This window comes from Rhipicephalus microplus, chromosome 2, assembly GCF_043290135.1.
Source record: "Rhipicephalus microplus isolate Deutch F79 chromosome 2, USDA_Rmic, whole genome shotgun sequence".
NCBI lineage: Eukaryota > Metazoa > Arthropoda > Arachnida > Ixodida > Ixodidae > Rhipicephalus > Rhipicephalus microplus.
Genome location: NC_134701.1, coordinates 296,264,331 through 296,284,934, shown reverse-complemented (window position 1 = coordinate 296,284,934; position 20,604 = coordinate 296,264,331). Strand labels below are relative to the sequence as shown.

Here is a 20,604-nt window from a genome sequence, read left to right as displayed (position 1 = left end):
CACTTCCGTAGCATAAAGCAACGTGTGCTGCTTTGCGCTGCTGAACTTTTCCGTCACATGTCATCAACGAAGAGAACGTTTACTTTAATGGCAATCGTGCACCTGGAGCCGATCACTTTAAACAGGCAAAATGAGTTAATTGCAACAGCCAAGTAATGAGGAAGCGGACGAAAAGCGCATCTCCGCGTGAATACAAATATTCACTTCAAGTTCGTTGCCAGGCCCGTATTTAAAAGCCCCGCAACTACCTCGGCTTCCAATCCAGTGGCATCTTTGGTAACCTAGCGACCACCGCTGTTTTCGCAACAGCCGCGTCCGTAGACGTGGAAAAAGTGTTCGAAGAGCGCCATCGAATCGATGCTACAAAGATCGCTGCTTACTAACGCTGCAAGTCATGGATTTAGAATTCAATCGCTGCGACTACATTCAGGTAAGCGAAGCATCACTCGAAGGGCACACGCATTTCCGTGTCAGATGCAGAGCCGGCGATTGCCTGACCTTTTATGCCTGTAAATATTATTTGACACCATGACGGCTCTAACTTATTAGCCAAAACTTTCTGCTTCGAAGCAGTGTGTGAGAAGAAAGTGAAATAAATTTCTTTCCTGTTAGTTTTTATGAATGTCTAAACTAGTTAAGAAATCAGCTGAAGAGAAATTACATGAAAATGACAAAGTTGATTACGATGCATGTGATAACTCACAAAAACAAACATGGTGAATTGTTGGCTCATAAGAATATAAACATATACGCCTACACAATTGTTTCACTTGTCTCGAATATATTTTTATTATTGTCATACTATAGCAAACCTGCGCCGAAATGTAAAAATGTGTAACGAGATATTTTTTCAATGCCTATTTTGCGAGTATTTTTATAAGTAATGAAAAACTTGCCACATCGTTGGTCTGAGACTCATTGCTTAGATATTCGTCAGAGCTATATTGTGTGCGCAATGTTTAATAGCATGTTTAAATTTCTAGCGAAGTATTGCCCAAAACGTAAACGACCACAGTATACGATTACGAAATATTCGGTGAGATTTTTCAGTGTGTCGAGAGAACAGGCGACGGCTTAGACGTGATAATCAGCACGTCGCGTCTCGCTGCCTTGTCACGATTTTTTACCAATATCTGTGCAGCGTAAGGCATGACGTCGACAACGGATACACAGAGATGGTGTTTGTTACGAAATGGTCACGGTATAAATATGTATCGCTCACTGTCACTCCAGTAAAAATACTCCTGGTTATAGTGGAATCGAATTAAAACAGTAAGTAGTGCTAAGAAGCACACGTACGGCAATAGACCAATAGAGCTGAACTCTATACTCAGTGTGTACCAATCAGCCCCACTGCGGTGGCTAAAGTACTCGGCTGCTGAACCGCAGGTCACGGGATTAAATTTCGGCTACAACGGTAGCATTTTCGATGGAGGCGAAAATGCTGTAGGTCCATGTGCTCAGATTAGTGTACACGTTAAAAAAAACCCAGGTGGTCGAAATTTTCGGAGCACTCCACTACGATGTCTCTCATAATCATATGGTGGTTTTGAGACGTTAAACCTGCTCTGCCGCAGTGGTCTAGTGGCTAAGGTACTCGGCTGCTGACCCGCAGGTCGTGGGTTTGAATCCCGGCTGCGGCGGCTGCCTTTCCGATGGAGGCGGAAACGTTGTACGCCCGTGTACTCAGATTTGGGTGCACGTTAAAGAACCCCAGGTGGTCGAAATTTACGGAGCCCTCCACTACGGCGTCTCTCATAATCATATGGTTGTTTTGGAACGTCAAAGCCTACAAATCAGTCAATACTGTAGTAACTGCTACCGATATTTTCATTATTCACAACTAAGTAACTAGTCATATTCGTATTTTAAACCAGAAATTACTCTTCTTATTATGAAAATGCCAATAACGCTGTCTCTGGCGACGGAAAAGAGGCAGAGCGGTTGCTTCCAGTAAGATTATTTGAGGGCGCAGCTTTTTTTTTGCAGGTGTAAGTGCAGTCATATGTTATTTTTAACACTTCGCGGGCTTTATTTATTTGTAAAAAAACGAGCGGCCAAACTAATACGTCTTTGGAAGTAGCACAAGCAGATCACGTTTCAACATGTGCACATCAGCTTTACGACATTTTGATAATTAGGTGCGTACATTTTGAGTTACAAACATAAATAAACTAAATATAGTGGTAATAATGAGTAACAAAAATTAGTAGTGTACTGGGAACGATACGCACTAGGTTTGCTTCGCCGTTTCTCTTTTTCTAAGCCAGGCTGCGTCATCACTGGGACGCCCTGTATATCGCATCTCGCAAGACCACTAAAAGTGTAGGCAGATTTATTTTTTTTTGGGGGGGGGGGCATCCCCCCTGGTTACACCACGCGAAATGGTGCGAAGCAGCACACAAAGTGATCAACCCAGCAGATCCGACAAGCGCCTGACGCAATAGGCTGCACCCTCCCCCTCAACCCTTTCCTTGCGTGCGCATGCGTATGCGATCACCTGCAACAAACACTGAGATGTTACTTTGGCGCTGTGTCTCGACATGCTCTGTGTTCCGAGTGACGCACTACCAACCAGTGTGTCCACTTAAAGTGAAGGCGCCAACGCTAAATGGAGGCTCTCCTGGCCCAAGAGCTGTGAATAAGACTCTCGGGAAGAGCGCGCACAACGTTTTTCCAGCTGAAGAGAAGCAACAATATTAGTGGATCAAAAAAAAAGCGAAATCACCGCTCGTATTGAATGGACACTAGTGCGAAACATGACTAGCTTTAGATTGTACTCTGACAACGGTAGTTTCAGATTATCCGTTCTTCATTAGAGGCCCCGCCAAGGAGGTCTAGTGGCTAAGGTACTCGGCTGCTTACCCGCAGGTCACGTGAACGAATGCTAGCTGCATTTTCGATGGAGGCGAAAGTGCTGTAGGCATGTGTGCTACGATTCAGGTGCACGTCGTGTTTCGCTGCACACGCCAGCTCAAGCTGTGCAAAAAAATGAATTGCCAGGCCACATGTTCTTACGCTTATGTGGCGTGCTTCTTGGTAACTGGAAAAAGTCTTGTTTTTCTGTGCCTGTGAACAGGGGCGTGGATATTTGTGAACTGGATATTCGCATAGTGTACAGCTAGAAATCCTGGCGATGCTGCACGCCGAATTGTCACGGTGGCCACAGACCGACGGTGCGTTCTCGTTCCCAAAGGGCAACCAAAATAGGAACGAGCTGTTTGTCGAGATGACGTCCCTTCTCTTCGTTACCGGAACGTGCGTGTGCCTCCGTACTACGAAGTCGTTTCAATGGCACCGCCTGGAACATATTCCCATCCTGCTCTAAAACAACGATGTGTGTGCTTCCGACTTGGTAGCTTAAGGTCTGTCATCAATAAACGCGCATGGCAGTACATTCTCAGCAGGTCGCGGGATCTAATCCCGGCTGCGGTGGCTGCATTTCCGATGGAGGTGGAAATGTTGTAGGCCCGTGTGCTCAGATTTGGGTGCACGTTAAAGAACGCCAGGTGGTCGAAATTTCCGGAGCCCTCCACTACGGCGTCTCTCATAATTATATGGTGGTTTTGGGACGTTAAACCCCACAAATCAATCAGTACATTCTCAGATCAGGTGTTTCGCCTTCGAGATCGGTAAACATTGCACTGTTTGCGAATGGAACCGTGGAATTCTGTAGTACCTCTGTTTACTTGCCAAGAAGGGAAATGTGGGCTAGTTTGTAATAGTTCATTTAGCTATTTGGCGATAGTTCGTGGTAAGATTCAGCACTCGTGTTGTGTTATCATTCGTCTGCGTCTTTGTCCTTCTTGCGCTGTGAGTAACTGTTTACTTGGTTGTGAAAAAAAAAGGAATGGATGCTAGTGCGTTGCATATAGTGCATCGGTTTTGGGCATAATTTTCCTTTCCGGTGTTAAGATTACTTTTTGGTGGTATAATTTTGCACCAGTGTCATCAGTACTTTAGTACAAAATGTTTCAATAAATATGTATTGACGTACTTCAGCCGAATTTAGATGCCTCAAGGCACTTGCAGCAAAGCACTTTTTTAAGTGGTTGAGCTTTACTACAAGCCAAATTATTTAAGGACCATAGCGATCGACGTACTGGCAGTACAGTAGCAGCTACCATGGGGGCTACATCGCTTACACTTTACGCACTGCCAACTGTTTTTCCCAATGCTCCAAGTTATATACGCGTGACTACGCATCAGTGTGAGAGGAGCCAGATTAAAAGTTAAAGCGCCACTCCCTTTTTCCAATGAATTTCTTAGTCGGGCAATGTCAGGCATACCGCGTTAACCGTGCGCCAGTGCCCGCGTGCCGGCAGGTGTTATCTTTCTGCTCTCAATCCCTCTCCGAGCAACAGCTATGGGCGCGTGCGCAAAGGGGCCCTGCGACACTTTTTGAACAGCCCTATCTAGCACCGGAACACGCGTAGCGATCATTACTGAGACGAATGCAACAAGAATGATGGAAATTGGTGTGCGGACCGTGAAGTTATGAGTCCCCAAAGTTCGAAACTCGAGCAGACGACGAAGAGAAGCGTTCTCTTTCGCATTTCACTCGCCTGCTGACGTCAAAGACCACTTCAAGTCCCAGTGCGCGTCTCTTAAAGACATTCCGGAAATGTCACCACATGATGGTATTCACACAATACCTCACTACCTCTCTTTTTGACGGCATCTTTAGCATGGTTACTATGAACCACGTGCGTGGAGTAGAACCATAGATGACGCTCCCACGGTTACACTGTGTAAAATACACACATACACTTTAGGCAGGGTTACTTCTCAGCTTGCATGCAAGACTCGTTCTACGTCAACGCCGGCACCCACTACCCGTCGCAATGTTGGCTCCCTAAAAACGTAGCATGCCTTTCCATGTTTAGTTGCTTGCTGGCGTATGATAGCCTTGTTCACAGGCTGTGTTGTGTTCGGTGTTCTCCAAATACAGCATTTCGAAACAGGAATGATTTCTTTCTGAGGAAGTATAAAAAAATTGCCCGCAGCTTTCCTCGGGGGAACACTGAAGAGAATGCGGAGCATATAATTGGTTAACGGGGTGTTAAAGTGCGACTTACTTGGGTCGATGGCTAAATTGGTTAACGTGGATGTGAAATGGGGTGTTAAATTGCGACTTACTTGGGTCGATGGCTAAATTGGTTAACGTGGTTGTAGGAGGGGGTGTTAAATGAGTGAACACGTACACACGTATGCGAAAGGGCGGCGCTGGTCGAAGGGAGGTCGATCATTGTGTTTGTGGATTCGTTGGAATTCATTTCACCGCGACCTTGGACGTCGACGCGCCGTACAAACCAACCGACGAGCGGCAACTGAGCGAGCGAGCGCCGACCTTGAGTATATATACAGCGCGACGGCGCATGCACTGTCAGTTGTCGAATGTTTGAGAAGGGGAAAAAGCGCAACGGCGCATGCGCGCGCGTCAGCTGCCGATGTTCTCGAAGCGCGCCGTTCGAAGCGCGACGGCGAATGCGCGCGCGTCAGCTGCCGATGTTCTCGAAGCGTGACGGCGCATGCGCGCTACATTATACAGCTAGCGAATGTTCGTGAAGAGGAGAAGCGCACGCGGTGTGTAGAGGAGGAAGGATGCACATATGGTGGAGGAGTGAAGCGCGCGCGGTGTGTAGAGGAGGAAGGGATGCACAGATGGTGGAAGAAGGAGGAGGAAGCTTGCGGACGGCGCCGCACTACAAGCCTCGAGTATTAGATGCTCCGCATCTAAAAAGGTTTTTGGTGTTTTTAGCATTCACTCGTATGGCCTAGCTACCACCATATGAATATTGCACGCTATTTCTCGCACCCAGTCAATGAAAAGAGAACGGTGTTTGTCGTCACGTCACATGACATTACGTCACTTCTCAACAAAAATAGCCAATGTGTGTCGCCGCAGTCTGAAACCTAGGTAGTTTGTCCCTTGAATTAAAATTATAACAGTGTCGATTTCGGTGTTGCCATTTGCGCAACGATATCGGCGCATTCCAGAGCACCTGAAGAAGCAATAAAAATTACATGCTCAAATAGTGTCACTGGGCCCGTTTAACCTCACTCGTAGCAACCGGGACGTGTGGTGCGAGAGAGTGTAGGATAGGGTAGGTGCAGTGCTTCGCCACTCATTCTCTCGCTGTTCGCTATGTAGGGCACCGAGGCTTAAGTTTGTGGAGTCACGACAACACTGTGCCTAGCCCTGGCGGCGAGCTCCGAAAAATTTCAGGAGAGGCGTGAGTGAGGTTACAGGCGTATCAGTGTGTTTCCCGAAACGGGAGTGCGTGCGGCACGCGCGCACCGCGTTCTGCATTCGGTGTGGGAAACTGGCGAGGGGAACTTGGACCCCGTGCCGTCAGCTTGGTGCGCTCAAACGAGACGCTCGCTGTGCGAAGTTGCCTTTCCGCGATAGAAGTGGACCCAAGGAAGCGTCGGTGAGGTCGGAAGTATTTTGTGTTGTGGACTGCCACAACAATGCAGACAACACCAAGCGACGCTGCCTACCTTTAAAGCTGTCATAGTCACAGTTCACGAACACAGCAAGCAGGACACGAGAGCCGGGGAAAAAAGGCGAGCATTTCAAGTTGGCTCGCTGTGGTTAAACATGGCTTTCTCCATCACGGCGACGTAGGTAGTTCATGTGTGGCATGGAGGACATGACGCTAAAACTTCTGGTACATTTTATTACCATGACCCTACAACTTTAGTTTTATTTATTTTTTCAGCCCTCTACAAACGTTTCCACATGGCAGGACACGGCTGCTACTGCTAGATACCACATCAAAACAACAATTATATGCTTCCCATATACGTGAACACAGCACATTGATAGAGTACTCGACTTCATATCGGCAGAATGAGATTTCCGTCGAGGCATACGTCGTACACGGGCTTATCACAGAGGACCTGAGAAATGCATTTCGCAGTGACTCGGCCGTTCCCGTCTTCCGTCGTTTGCTCCAAGTCATAAACTTGACTAACGAGATTCCCTCTGTTAGATTCGCTTCTCGGATGCTTGTCCAGCTCCGAGATCTTTGTGAAGCCACACTGCAGGCGGTATGTTGTGAGGTTACTCAAAAGCAGCGCGCGGTCTCTGCACGAGCACGTAAGCGAGCGGCAGCGCATTGGCGGGAAGGAAAAACGCGCAATACACATCCCTGGTATCTACTTTTCTACCAAAGATGGCGCTGCCTGTCCAAAGTTGCAGCGCCACCATGCGTTGCTATGGTTACTTATGTCCTTCCTGCGCCCCACTTTCCCGTCCGCTCGTACTTCACTCTCAACCGTTGGCTGGCTAGGCGCCTCTCAAGAACTTCTTCAGGTGTTTTTTACACTTCTACAAGTTCTCTCAGTATGACGAACCAACTAGTCCAGCGACAAGTACTTTTAAATGACTCTGCAGCGTGTCCCGCAATCATGTCGCACTTCTGAAACGTATACGACAGCGTACTTGCATTTCAGGTCGCCTTGTTCACATGTGATTCCTTTGAAAAGATGTGATTGTTTCACTTCCCCAACTGGTAGCTGTATCAAACGCATGGGAGTAACTTCTGGTGGCGTTTTTTTTTTTCCTGCGGGCCGTGCGTAAGTCAGTATCCAGTGTCGTAAAATATTTCGAATGCCCTCGCGCCAGCATACCGCCTCAGCTTTTGCGTTAGATTTTCTTGCGCGTAGGTACTCATATTTCATCACATTATTTAGCTTCATGTTTTGGGGAACAATTTCGGTGCTTCGTTTCATTAGAAGAAAAGTTGCGGTTAGTTGCACAAACGTCTACTGATTTCAGATAGTGTCTACGTGCATAATCCTAGTATTTGTGCTATGACGCTTGTAACTACCAGTTTAGAGAGCCACCTTATAAATAATTTTTCCCAACGGTTGATTACCCCAGAACCGCATCAATTTGTATATCAGCATTACGTGCAAGACCAATCGTTGCTTCATTGAAGCAAAGGGCTTTATTCTGCCCCATTCAAAACTCAATAGAGCACAGACCGTCTCAATGCGCTTACTTCAAACCCACTCGAAGCCGTCGTTAGCATACCTAAATGCAATTTATCCTCACAAATTCCCCGATGCCACCTGTGCCACTTGCGGGCAGACCACTACATCAGCACACATGCTCTGGGAGTGCGGGTCGCTTGGGCCGACTTATAGCAAACCCGAGTGGGATGCGCTTCTGCACAGCCCAGAACTTCAGGACCAAATCCTGGCCGTCGAGTGTGCCCGCGACAGGGCCGTCAGGCTAGACCTGCCGGTCCCCACGTGGGAGTAGCCGGGTGAGGCGTGGCAACCTCAGCGTCTGCACTGTAGCATAAAAAAGTTGTTCTCACTCACTGATCACGTGGGCCACGAATAGGAGTGCGTCATCGAAACAATTTATTTCGACTTACTGGCGTTTGTTTTGCAAACGATAGCTATCAGTAGTGCTTCTACATGAAGTGATCATTGCCGTTTAGGACGTGATGGTAGATCGAGTCAGCTGTTCCCGTGAATCAGCGTATGCGAATACGTAATCCTGACGACTGTTGAGAAGAAATTAAATGAGATCTAATGTCCGAAAATTCCGGAAACCATATTTTGGTCTGCAGCGTTCTTTATTTCCTCACTATTAAAAGTTATTGTGTATGAAAGACAGATCCATACAAAGTCTCCGGCATCCCAGTGTGGAATTCTGTCTTACGAGTTACATTATTTGCAGAGGCAGACATAACTTGCACAATAAAGCACAATGTTCAAAGTAAACTGAACACGTCCTAACTTCATTCGCAATACTTCGACACAAATGTTTTATCACGTAGTCTATACCAAGTTGTAATAAAGCCAGACCCATTTAGCACGAATATTTTCTTTGCAATGATTTCGCCGAGCACGTGCATTGTGCAAACAACTGATGTCTTGCTACCCTGCACCAATATTTTCAAAGCGGATACATACTTTCTGCAGCTTAGTTAACCTTCAACAACAATAAATACATTTACTTTGTACATTTAGTGACTTACTGCTCGAAACTGGGAGCCCCGCCGCGGTGGTCTAGTGGCTAAGGTACTCGGCTGCTGACCCGGTAGTCGTGAGATCAAATGCCGGCTCCGGTGGCTGCATTTCCGATGTACGCGGAAATGATGTAGGCCCCTGTGCTCAAATTTGGGTGCACATCAAAGAATCCCAGGTGGTCGAAATTTCCGGAGCGCTCCACTACGGCGTCTATCACATGGTGGTTTCTAGACGCTAAACCATACATGTCAATCAATCAACCACTTGAAAGTGCGAATAAATCGTCACCGTATCGCTGCAAAGCGGGTACACGGCAGGCTCGGAAAGAAGCGACCGTCAGCATGCGTCGGTGGCGGAGCAGGCAAGTCCTTGCCATGACCTCCCTTCTCCGCCGCGTCCAGTGCCATTATGGGCAGTAACAGCGCACAAACTCACGGGACGAAGAGAAGAAATACAAACAAGCGCTTTGTGTTTCTTCTCTTCGTACCGTAAGTTTGTGGGCTGTTACTGCCCATAATGTACCACCAACTAGCCCAACTATCAGTCTTGCTTCAGTACCATGCCGGGTTATGGACCCAGTCCTATCTTCTTCTTACTTCCATTGTTCGCTGTCCCTGCGCTTCGCTCTCTCCTTCCTCAATCTCTCTATCTTTTTACCTTGTAATCCCTTCTTTACTCCCCCCCCCTCGTGAGCTGCTGTTGAGGTGTCCTACCCCTGAAAGACAGTTACAGGGCTAACTTTTCTCTTCTTTTCATTTAACATCAGTCCCCCCCCCCCCGTGTCGCGCTGGCTACTGGAACGCTGGAACGGCATGTCACTGGGAGACGCAGGGTACACAGGGCCAAACAGCTTTACAGCGTTAAAACAAGGATGCTTATTTGCTATAAATAAAAAAAATTGTCAGATCCCACGTACAGTGGGAATCAATTATATGCGAAGCAGGAATGAAAAATGTTGATATGTCACTTTACAATCAGCACAATGTTACAATTAAAGTCGAGGTAAATGATGCCGTACATGACTTCTGTGTCATGATTATCATGTTAAGATGTGTCGTTTACCTTCGTCATCTATTCGCGTCACGTGATACGAAATTTATTATAAGTGAAACTAGCGAAACTGCTGCGAGCATGCTACGAGCGTGGTATGTTGTCATGTTCTTATATGACACCAGGATTATCATGCGTGCACGAGTCATATATTTCGTCATCCATGGACGTCACGTAACAACAAATTTTTTATATATGGAGCTAGCTAAATGGCCGCGAGCGCATCATGCAAGGCCCAATATACTCCGATGTAGCGTTGACGCGCGCGCACGCTGGCCCAGCGACGCTACGTTAGCAAAACGCGAGCACTGTACTGTCTGACGCCAGGCGCGACCAGTGTCCGAGAGCGGGGCCAGATGGCAACCAGCGCGAAATGCGACATGTTGCATTTCGTTCCGATGCGTTACCCAGACAACACTGCGTCTCCCTCTTTTCGTGACGGAGAGACGCCGGACGCGCTGAAACGCGAATGCGTCAAAGCAACGCCACGCAGCGCGCGCCTGCGAGTACATGGCAGGACCAGTGCCTGGCGTGGCAACGCCGGCGTGACGCGACGAAATGAACGCCGAGGACCGCGCGCAACGCGTCACGTCGAAATGTATTGGCGCTTGACTGTGGCTTGTAGTCATGTCCGCACATGACATGTATCTCATGATTATCATGTTTGCACCAGTCATATACCTTTGTCATCGATTGACGTCATGTAATACCAAATTTGGCATATGTGGAGCTAGCGAAACAGCCGCGACCGCATCAACAGAGTGGCATTTAGTCATGTTGTTACATGGCACGCATCTCTTGTTTATCATGTTTGCACTAGTATCCTACCTTCGTCATCCATTCATGTCCCGTTTTACCAAATTTGGCATATATGAAGCTAGTGAAACCACCGCCACCCCATCATAAGCGTGGCATGTAGCCATGTTGTTACATGACATGCAACTTATGATTATCATGTTTGCACCACACTACCTTCGTCATCTATTCACCTACAGTAATATCAAATTTGGTATATGTGACGCTAGCGAATTAGCCTCGAGCGCATCATGAGCGTGGCATTTAGTCATGTTGTTACATGACACACATGTCATGATTTCATGATAACGTTTACATGTGTCATTTACCTATGCCGTTCTCTCACGTTGCGTATTACGAAGTTTGGTACACTCTATGGCAAAAGGGTGTTAAAAGGGTCTGTGGTTCGTCCTTTCGGTGACTAATGGGGCTGGCACAACCATTAATCCCTTTAAGGACTAACGGCACCGGGTCTAACAGTTAGTCCCCACAGATGAGCTCAAGGGACTAACATTTAGTCTTCACACTTACACCTTAGTGAGTAACCGTTAGTCCAACAATTCACCTCAATGGACTAACATTTAATCCTCTCATTGGCACCTTATAGGGCAACTGTGAATCCCCCTATTTACACCTTACTGGGCAACCGTTAGTCCTCATTTTTGCACCTAGTCGGACGAATGGTTGATCCACTCAAATACTCCACTCGGAGGAAATTTTTATCCCCAGTTCAAACATTGTTTTTCTTTATTTTTCCGCCAGGCCTAAGGTTTTTTCGCCTGTTTTTCAGCGCAGTGAGACAGAAATAGTGCAGAAAAGAACACACGAAAAAGTAGTTGGCCACTTTTGTGCAACTGCTTTCGCAGTCACGGCAACAGCGAAAGACAAAAGTGAGACATCGAAATCTTTTATTTTTCTACATACACATGAAGTTTCTCCATTTTTTAGGTGAATTTTTGGCGAAGTGTACAAGTCCAGTCAGTCTCATTGTCACACCTTGTTCACTCCTAGTGGAGCTGCTCCGACGAGAGCGATGGATGACAGGCATTGCAGACGCCAGCGCACGCAGCTTTCTGCCTGTTGCGTTCCCACGGCTGTATGTACAATAAGATGGTAAAAATAGTTAAACGTGACAGAAGATGAAGGTGCACGCATATGACAAGTACATGCAAGTTAATATAAAAACATGCGTGTGATATATGACACACAAATAACTTTGCCTTCACATTTCGCACAGTCCTTCTGAAGCTTCTCACTCTGACGAAAGAGATGGATGACTGGCATCGCAGACGACAGCGCACAAAGCCTTCAGGACGGTGTGTGCCCACGGCTGCACATTAAGTATATAAAATAGTGAGTCACACACGACAGAGGATGAGCACGAATGCATATGAGAAATACGTGCAAGGTGAAATAAAAACGTACGTGAGATGGATGACTGGCATCGCAGACGACAGCGCACAAAGCCTTCAGGACGGTGTGTGCCCACGGCTGCACATTAAGTATATAAAATAGTGAGTCACACACGACAGAGGATGAGCACGAATGCATATGAGAAATACGTGCAAGGTGAAATAAAAACATACGTGAGATATGACATGTCAATAATTTCATCGTGATGTCACACATCACCAGACTCATTTCGATCCCCGTAGCGCAACAGCTTCAACAACAGCATCAGACTCATTTCGATCCCCGTAGCGCAACAGCTTCAACAACAGCATCAGGCACATTTCGATCCCCGTAGCGCAACAGCTTCTACAAAAGCGTCAGACTCATTTCTATTCCCGTAGCACAACAGCTTCAACAACAGCATCAGACTCATTTCGATCCCCGTAGCGCAACAGGCGGTCGCAAAGCACAGGCGAACTGTAGACACCCAATGTGACCTTCGCGGCGCATTTCGTGCGTGCGATATACAACACGACCGAGCCCATTGCCGGCAAGGGTGATCCGTATCGCACACGCGACAAATAGAGTAGAATAAATAATGATAAGCAACTTGCGAAATAATGGAGCGCTGATTTCTGCCCTTAGTCGGACTGAAGTATATATCCCATAGGTCTGCCGTCTTCTCTGCCGCCATGTTAGCTTTCCGAACTGTCGCTGTCGTGTGTTGGTCGTGACTATCTTGAAGCCAGAGATAATACAGTGCGGCGTGGTGACGTGTCGAGACTTGCTCCAGACTTCATGGGTGCAGCGAAACGCAAAAGCAGTAGCCCGCGCTCATCCAAGCGTACACACAAGCACCACGTCGTAAATCCTAGAGTGTCGAATCCAGGCGGCCGTGATCGAGCACTTCGAGTGCGACGGAACGGGAACCGTCGCCAGCAAAATACGGGGAAAGAGTGAGCCAAGAGGGAAGGAGAACGGTTGTGACCTTGGCAACGCTCTGTGCGCTGCCTGCAATGCCTGCGCGGTTCATCCCTTTGGAGCGTATTTGGCGACAAGGTGGTTTGCACGCGGCACGATTCTCTCGGTGGTTTATCCTCAATTGTCTATCCGTTCATCGCGCACGCCTATTGGGCTCCGTTACTCCCTTTTCTGGTGATTTTGCCTTAGAGTGCTAGCGAAACGGCCACGAGCGCATCGTGAGCGTAGCATGTAGTCCCGTGGTTACATGACACGCATCTCAAGTTTATCATGTTTGCTCCAGTATCATACCTTCGTCATCCATTGAAGTCCCGTAATACCAAATTTGGTATAGGCGCCGCACACTGACGAGATGGAGCTGCTTTGCTCACACTGCCCGTCTTGATGTTTCTGGCATTCACCATTAGGGACACGCAGAAAAAAGACGCGTGCTCACGTCCCCCATGTGTATATCACGGGCACAATCCACTGACAGGTGCAAGATGCGAGACGCACTTCGCGTACCATTTCGATTGAGGCCGTCTTAAGGTTGCTTTTTTAAATGCGAAGCATTTAGTGAACTTCGGCGACTTCGAGCCTATCTACCTATCTATCTATCTATCTATCTATCTATCTATCTATCTATCTATCTATCTATCTATCTATCTATCTATCTATCTATCTATCTATTTATCATCTATTCATCTATCTATCCATCTATCTATCTATCCATCTATCTATCCATCATCTATCCATCTATCTATCCATCTATCTATCTATCTACCTATCTATCTATCTATCTATCTATCTATCTATCTATCTATCTATCTATCTATCTATCTATCTAGCCGCCTACGACTTTTAGATCTCCTAGCCGTTTGGATGATGGTATCAATACTAAACTTGGTATGAAAAAATATAACTGTAAGAAGAACATAGTCGACTAGTCGCAACATGCAAATCATGACATGTATGTCATGATATACATTTTATGGTCCTGCAGCTCTTGCGCTGGTTTCGTTCTTATGGCATGTTGCAAAACGGCTACGGTATGACATGATTGCACGAAGAACACAAACGACAGACCCTAACATGAAAATCAAGAAATGCGTGTTAGGTAACAACATGACTACATGCCACGCTCATGATGCACTCACGGGCGTTTCGCTAGAGTCACATACACCAAGTTTGGTATTACGGTACGTGAAGGGATGACGAAGGTATATGACTGGTGCAAACATGATACTCATGCGATGCGTGTCATGTAACGACATGACTACATGCCACACTCATGATGCGCTGGTGGCCGTTTCGCTAGCTCACTTTGTGGGGTCTTTGCGAGGCGAACGAGCGCCACGCCATGCCACGCTCTTGAAGTGAACGGACACAGCAAACGCGGTCGGTACAAAGCACACAACATACATACATTTATTAGCTAATTTAGACGACGAAATCGTCCGCCGCATAACACCCCAATTTCAATTAACACGCTACCATACAAATACCATGACGCAATGACACACTAAACACACAATAACATAATAAACACACACTATCACACCTAACACATACCCATGTCGGCGTCGCCAACGGCTGACTTTCCACGTGGGACCCCGGCGCGAAGCCCGCGGTGCGGAGCACCGGGGACCCACGCTACAGACAACCGTTCGCGGCAGCCGCCACGCGCAAAAGAGCCTCGCTCAACTCTCGGCCACCACCAAGGCCCGCCTTCCGCCAGAGGCCACCACCGGCGCTACCACTCTACCAACAGTGGTACTCAAAGCGAACACAACGCCATCTATCACACGGCGGTGGTCACCACCAAAATAAAGCCTTGGGGCGAGACACGTGCGCCACGCGGCGCAGACAACTTTACAGGGGGGGGGGGTGTCAGCACCCTCACATTCCCCCAACCTTAAATCAAACCATATCCCGAAATCAAAAATTAGCTACACAAGCTTTAACAAAAAATGATATCGCACGACCATAATGTTTTTGCACCACGACACCGCCGCTGGTCGACACTGCTACACTGTCCGGCTAGACTTCACCTCAGTACCGGCCCCGCAACAGCAACGTTGCCGTCGGCGCGACGATCCGTCGCAAGCGCCGACACGTCTTCCACTTGCGACCAGCACTCGCGAGGGCGCCGGACTGCAGGCAGTTGCGCAGGTCCCATTCATCTCCATCGCCCGACCTCGCGACCGCATTCCTGGCCAGCGACGCTGACGATGTGCAGGATAGCCGGCCGTGGATGACATCCCTCCCTCTGTGAATACATCAACAACAACAAAAAAATTTGGAAGAAAACAATCGAGTAGGTCCTCGGGAAGGGAGCTTCGAGCTTTTCGTCCACGTGGTACGTTGGTCAGTACTGCTAACAATACATCGGTGGCGGCCGAGACGCCCATCAAAATAAAACAAAAAGCACTTTTCCTAACCCTTGCATCGCAAGATAAAAAAAGTGAGAGAAGCAGAGCGCAACACCTCAACCCCACGATCCACCTAGTTGTGCCACGTGCTACAGGCGGCTGCGCAGAGCCTTAGGCCTAATGAGTCGCTCGGCAACAACCGGCATCCACGCAGCACCCAGCCTAGGCGCAGAAGAGGCAGCCGCGAGGAGACATCCAATCTGTGAGGTGGCCCTATCACTCACCGCACACAGCAGCTTACCGAGCGATCGGCGTCCACCGCCCCGGGCGGTGTCACGACGCCTCGGCATCAAGCCGCAATACCAGACAGCAACGACGCCCGGCTCCCTGAGCCCAAAGAGATAGAAGAAGCTATTTACAGAAAATCAGACCACCCACGAGGCTTCCGTACTCACTCGCTTCGGGCCTGGCCTACAAACCACGTGCTCTAGGCCTAGCTCACCCCAGGATGCGGACCGCATGGCTCTCGTCCTAATTCAACAACGTTTTTGAAAACTAACAACAAAAAATAACAACACTTGCGAGCAAAAAATAAATAAATAGAAAGTCAAAATGCCGACAAATTCAAACACGCTACAAAACCAATCTCCTCGCTTCTCAACAAAGCACACCACCGACGCTAGGAAAGAAGTCCCCCCTAGGCCTACTCTACTCCGGCTCTAACAAAATCCCTGTATTGAACCGCAAAAACTGTCGTCCGATACTCCAAGAGCTCCACGTTGGGCAGCCAGTGTGGTGTCTCGGCGAGGCGAACGTGCGCATCGCCACGCCACGCCACGCTCTTGGAGTGAACAGACACAGCAGACACGGTCTGTACAACTCACACAACATACATACATTTATTAACTAATTTAGACGACGATATCGTCCGCCGAATGTTACATCAATTTTAATTAACACGCTACCATACAAACAACATAACGCAATGACACACTAAACACACAATAACTTGATAAACACACACTATCACACCCAACACACTAACACATACCCAAGGCGGCGTCGCCAACGCCTGACTTTCCACGTGGGACCCCGGCGCGAAGCCCGCGGTGCCGAGCTCCGGGGACCCACGCTACAGACAACCGTTCGCGGCAGCCGCCACGCGCAGAAGACGGCTCGCTCAACTCTCGGCCACGACCAAGGCCCGCCTTCCGCCAGGGGCCACCGCCGGCGCTTCCACTCTACCAACAGTGGTACTCAAATAAAGTCCCTGAAAAAAAAACTAAAGTAGCGTCAACCGCACCCCTTCGCCTCTACCTCCTCTCCCAGCAGCCACAGCAGCGCCTCTAGAGTGTCCACGAGGAAACTATGAATGCGAAAGCACGCGCCTCAATCGCCTCAATCGCCGCCTCAATCGAAAATGCAGCCGCCGCGGTCGGCATGGGTCAAGCCAGAGACGCAACGTTTACACGGCACTAAACGCGGCACGCGTTTCAACTGGCATGCACGTTTACCATCAACGTGGTTACTCTCTTTGTGTGATGCTCGAGCTTGACAGTACCGCAACACTGTAAACACGAATACAAGCGAAACGATAGAGTTAAGCTCGCCGGTACTCACCTCACAAAGCCGCTACGATACAGGGTCCAAGTCAGTCCTTCCGATACGCTGGAGCCACACTTCTTGCCGAGCGGCATTGTCTTTTCCTCGCGGAAGCGAAAATAGCTTCTTTCCTCTGCTGTACCTGCTTTTGCAACCGCTGGCACAGCAGGTCGGCATCCCGAAACGTGCAGGATTACCGTGCACCCACTCACGCGCGGTCGAACTCAGGCTACACAACAATACCAAGCGCGCACACCTAGCCACAAACAAACACCGCGAAAGTGGACAAACAAAATGGCGTTTGCGATACCTTCACAAAGGCTAGTGCGTCATGCCGCAGATTCTTAGCACCGCCGAGTTTATTACACGGACAGCAGTGGCGCTGCCATCGAGAGCGACACCGCTGAGCGCGTCTGCGTGCAAACGGTGGGCTATCGCGTTGAGTATTGCCTGCTTGCGGTGATGTCTTTTGCCACTGGATGCCACTTGCTTATATACACGTCATATCGTAGTATATAACGTTACTTTTTATATTTTTTTTCTTTCTCAATCACTCTTTCGGTGCATCGCCTAGAACCGCAGCGCCCAGATGCGCTTTAACGGAAACATGAGCACAAGCTCATCTTTGCGGCCAAGAGCCATACAGCCCCTCAACTAGCGTCGTTTACTATCTGCAATGCACGCGAGGGGAGAGGAGTCTGCACATTGACACGAATGGCGCTACTTTATTTTTCAGGGACATTAGTACTCAAAGCGAACACAACGCCATCTATCACCCGGTGGTGGTCACCACCGAAATAAAGCCTTGGGGCGAGACACGTGCGCCACGCGGCGCAGACAATTTTACAGGGGGGTTGTCAGCACCCCCACAACTTATACCAAATTTGGTATTACGGGACGGGAATGGAAGAAGCTATGATACTGGTGCAAACACGATAAACACGAGATGCGTGTCATGTAACAACATGACTACATGCTACGCTCATGATGTGCTCGCGGCCGTTTTGATAGCTTCAAATGTACCAATTTCGGTATTACATGATTTGAACGGACGGCATAGGTAAATGATACACCCAAACATGATGATCACGAGATGCGTGTCATGTAACGACATGAATGCATGCTACACTCTTGATGTGCTCGCGGCCGTTTCGCCAGCTCTACATATGCCAAATTGGGTATTACGTGACGTCAATCGATGACGAAGGTATATGACTGGTGCGAACATGGTAATCATCTGATACATGTCATGTGCGGACATGGAAACAAGCGACAGTCAAGCGCCAATACGTTTCGGATGACATAGGTAAATGACATAGGAACATACATGACATAGGATGACGTAGGTAAATGACATAGGATGACATAGGAACGGATGACCTAGGTAAATAACACATACAAACATGATAATCATAATAGGCGTGTCATTGAATAACATGACTACATGCCACACTGATGATGCACTTTCGGCGGTTTCGCTAGCTTCACACATGCCAAATTTCGTATTGTGTGACACCAATAAATGATGAAGGTTCGTGACTGGTGCAAACATGATAATCATGTGATGCGTGTCAAGTGACAACATGACTACAAGCCACAGTCAAGCGCCAATACATTTCGACGGAACGCGGTGTACGCGGTCCTCGGCGTTCATTTCGTTGCGTCACGCCGGCGTTGCCACGCCAGGCACTGGTCCTGCCATGTACTCGCAGGCGCGCGCCGCGCTGCGTTGCTTTTCCGCATGCGTGTTTCAGCGCGTCCGGCGTTCTTCCGTCACGAAAAGAGGGAGACGCAGTGTTGCCTGGGTAACGCATCGGCACGAAATGCAGCATGTCGCATTTCGCATTGGTGGCCATCGGGCCGCGCTGTAGGACGCTGGTCGCGCCTTGCATCAGACTTTAGGTGCTCGCGTTTTGCTAACGTAGCGTCCCTTAGACCAGTGTCCGAGCGTATACGTTACGTTGGAGTATATTGCGCTCTTCATGATGCACTCAAGGTCGTTTCGCTAGCTCCACATTAACCAAATTTGGCGTTACAGGACGTCAATCGATGGTGAAGATATATCACTTGTGCGAACATGATAATCATGAGACGCGTGTCATGTAACAACATGACAACATACCACAATAATGGCGTTCACGTGGCCGTTTGACTAGCTCCACGTATAGTAAATTTGGCATCACGTGACGTGAATATATGATGAAGGTACCCAAACATATAAATATGTTAATGATGACACGGAAATCGTGTGCGACATAATTTACTTCCACCTCTTAACGTTGTGGCAATTTGAAAGTGGCATATCAACCTTCCTCATTCGTGCTTCGCATATCATCGATTCCCTCTTTACGTTGGATCTGCAAATTTTTTCACCCACTAGGCTATATATTCTGGCGCTGCAGTCAAACTGAAAAACTCGACTGAACGGTGCCTATAAGTGAAGCCAGTGAAACGGCCGCCAGCGCATCATGAGTGCAGCATGTGGTCATGTTCTTTCCAGACATGCGTGAGACAATCTTGGTGTTAAAGTCTCTCGCTTGTGTTCCCCATGTAACAATGTCATACCATATCAGTTTTGCAATATGCTATGGGAACAAAACCACCGCAAGAGCTTGAGGACAATGATATGTAAATCATGACACTCATGACATACATGTCATAATTTTCATGTTGTGACCAGTCAAATATGTTCTTCATACAGTCATGAATTGCCATACGAAGTTTGTTATCGATACCGTTACCGAAACGGCCAGGAAGAGGTAAATGTTATGGGTGGCTAGATAGATAGATAGATAGATAGATAGATAGATAGATAGATAGATAGATAGATAGATAGATAGATAGATGGATAGATAGATAGATAGATAGATAGATAGATAGATAGATAGATAGATAGATAGATAGATAGATAGATAGATAGATAGATAGATAGATAGATAGATAGATACGCTCAAAATCACCGAAGTTTGCAAAGAAATGCTTCGACAGCCATTAAAATAAGACCTGAATTTAAAAAAGTACGCACTTCCATATAGCTATCTAGAGCGTGTTTACAGATGTCTCCCCTTTGTGCTATGATGTCCGGGAATTTTTCAACGTCCAAGTGTAACATTTTATGTTGACTCCCGGCAGGTGGAAGGGACATTGCCAGGGGCCGTCAAGATCTTACCACGCTCATCGGAAGGATGCCAAAAGGTATTCGACAAGAGCCTGCTCATTTCTCCCTCTCTGTAAAATATAGATTCCATCAGTACGGCTGTGTCCTGTTCGGTCGAAAGCACCCCTGTGAGCTAAAATCAGTGTTTGTCACAGAACGAGCGCTAAAATTGGGCGCGCCGCCAAATTCTTGCGATAACGCGCGGGAGAGACGCCGGGAGGTCAAAAGAAAAAAAAAGAAAACAAACATCCAAGGCTCCCCGGGCGCGCGCTCTCCCCTCGG

At 47.9% G+C, this 20,604-nt stretch overlaps 1 protein-coding gene across 1 annotated transcript in view; it reads left to right on the top strand.

Annotated features, from left to right (window-relative positions):
- The first annotated feature begins 238 nt into the window (after nucleotides 1-238).
- The window catches only part of LOC119162682 (BBSome complex member BBS7), a 287,576-nt gene continuing 267,210 nt past the window's right edge, over nucleotides 239-20,604 (top strand). Inside the window, exons 1-2 of the mRNA XM_075882301.1 lie at nucleotides 239-430; nucleotides 20,298-20,360. Of these exons, the coding sequence (XP_075738416.1) occupies nucleotides 395-430; nucleotides 20,298-20,360 (99 nt within the window). The 5' untranslated portion in view covers nucleotides 239-394. The remainder of the gene's footprint in view (nucleotides 431-20,297; nucleotides 20,361-20,604) is intronic.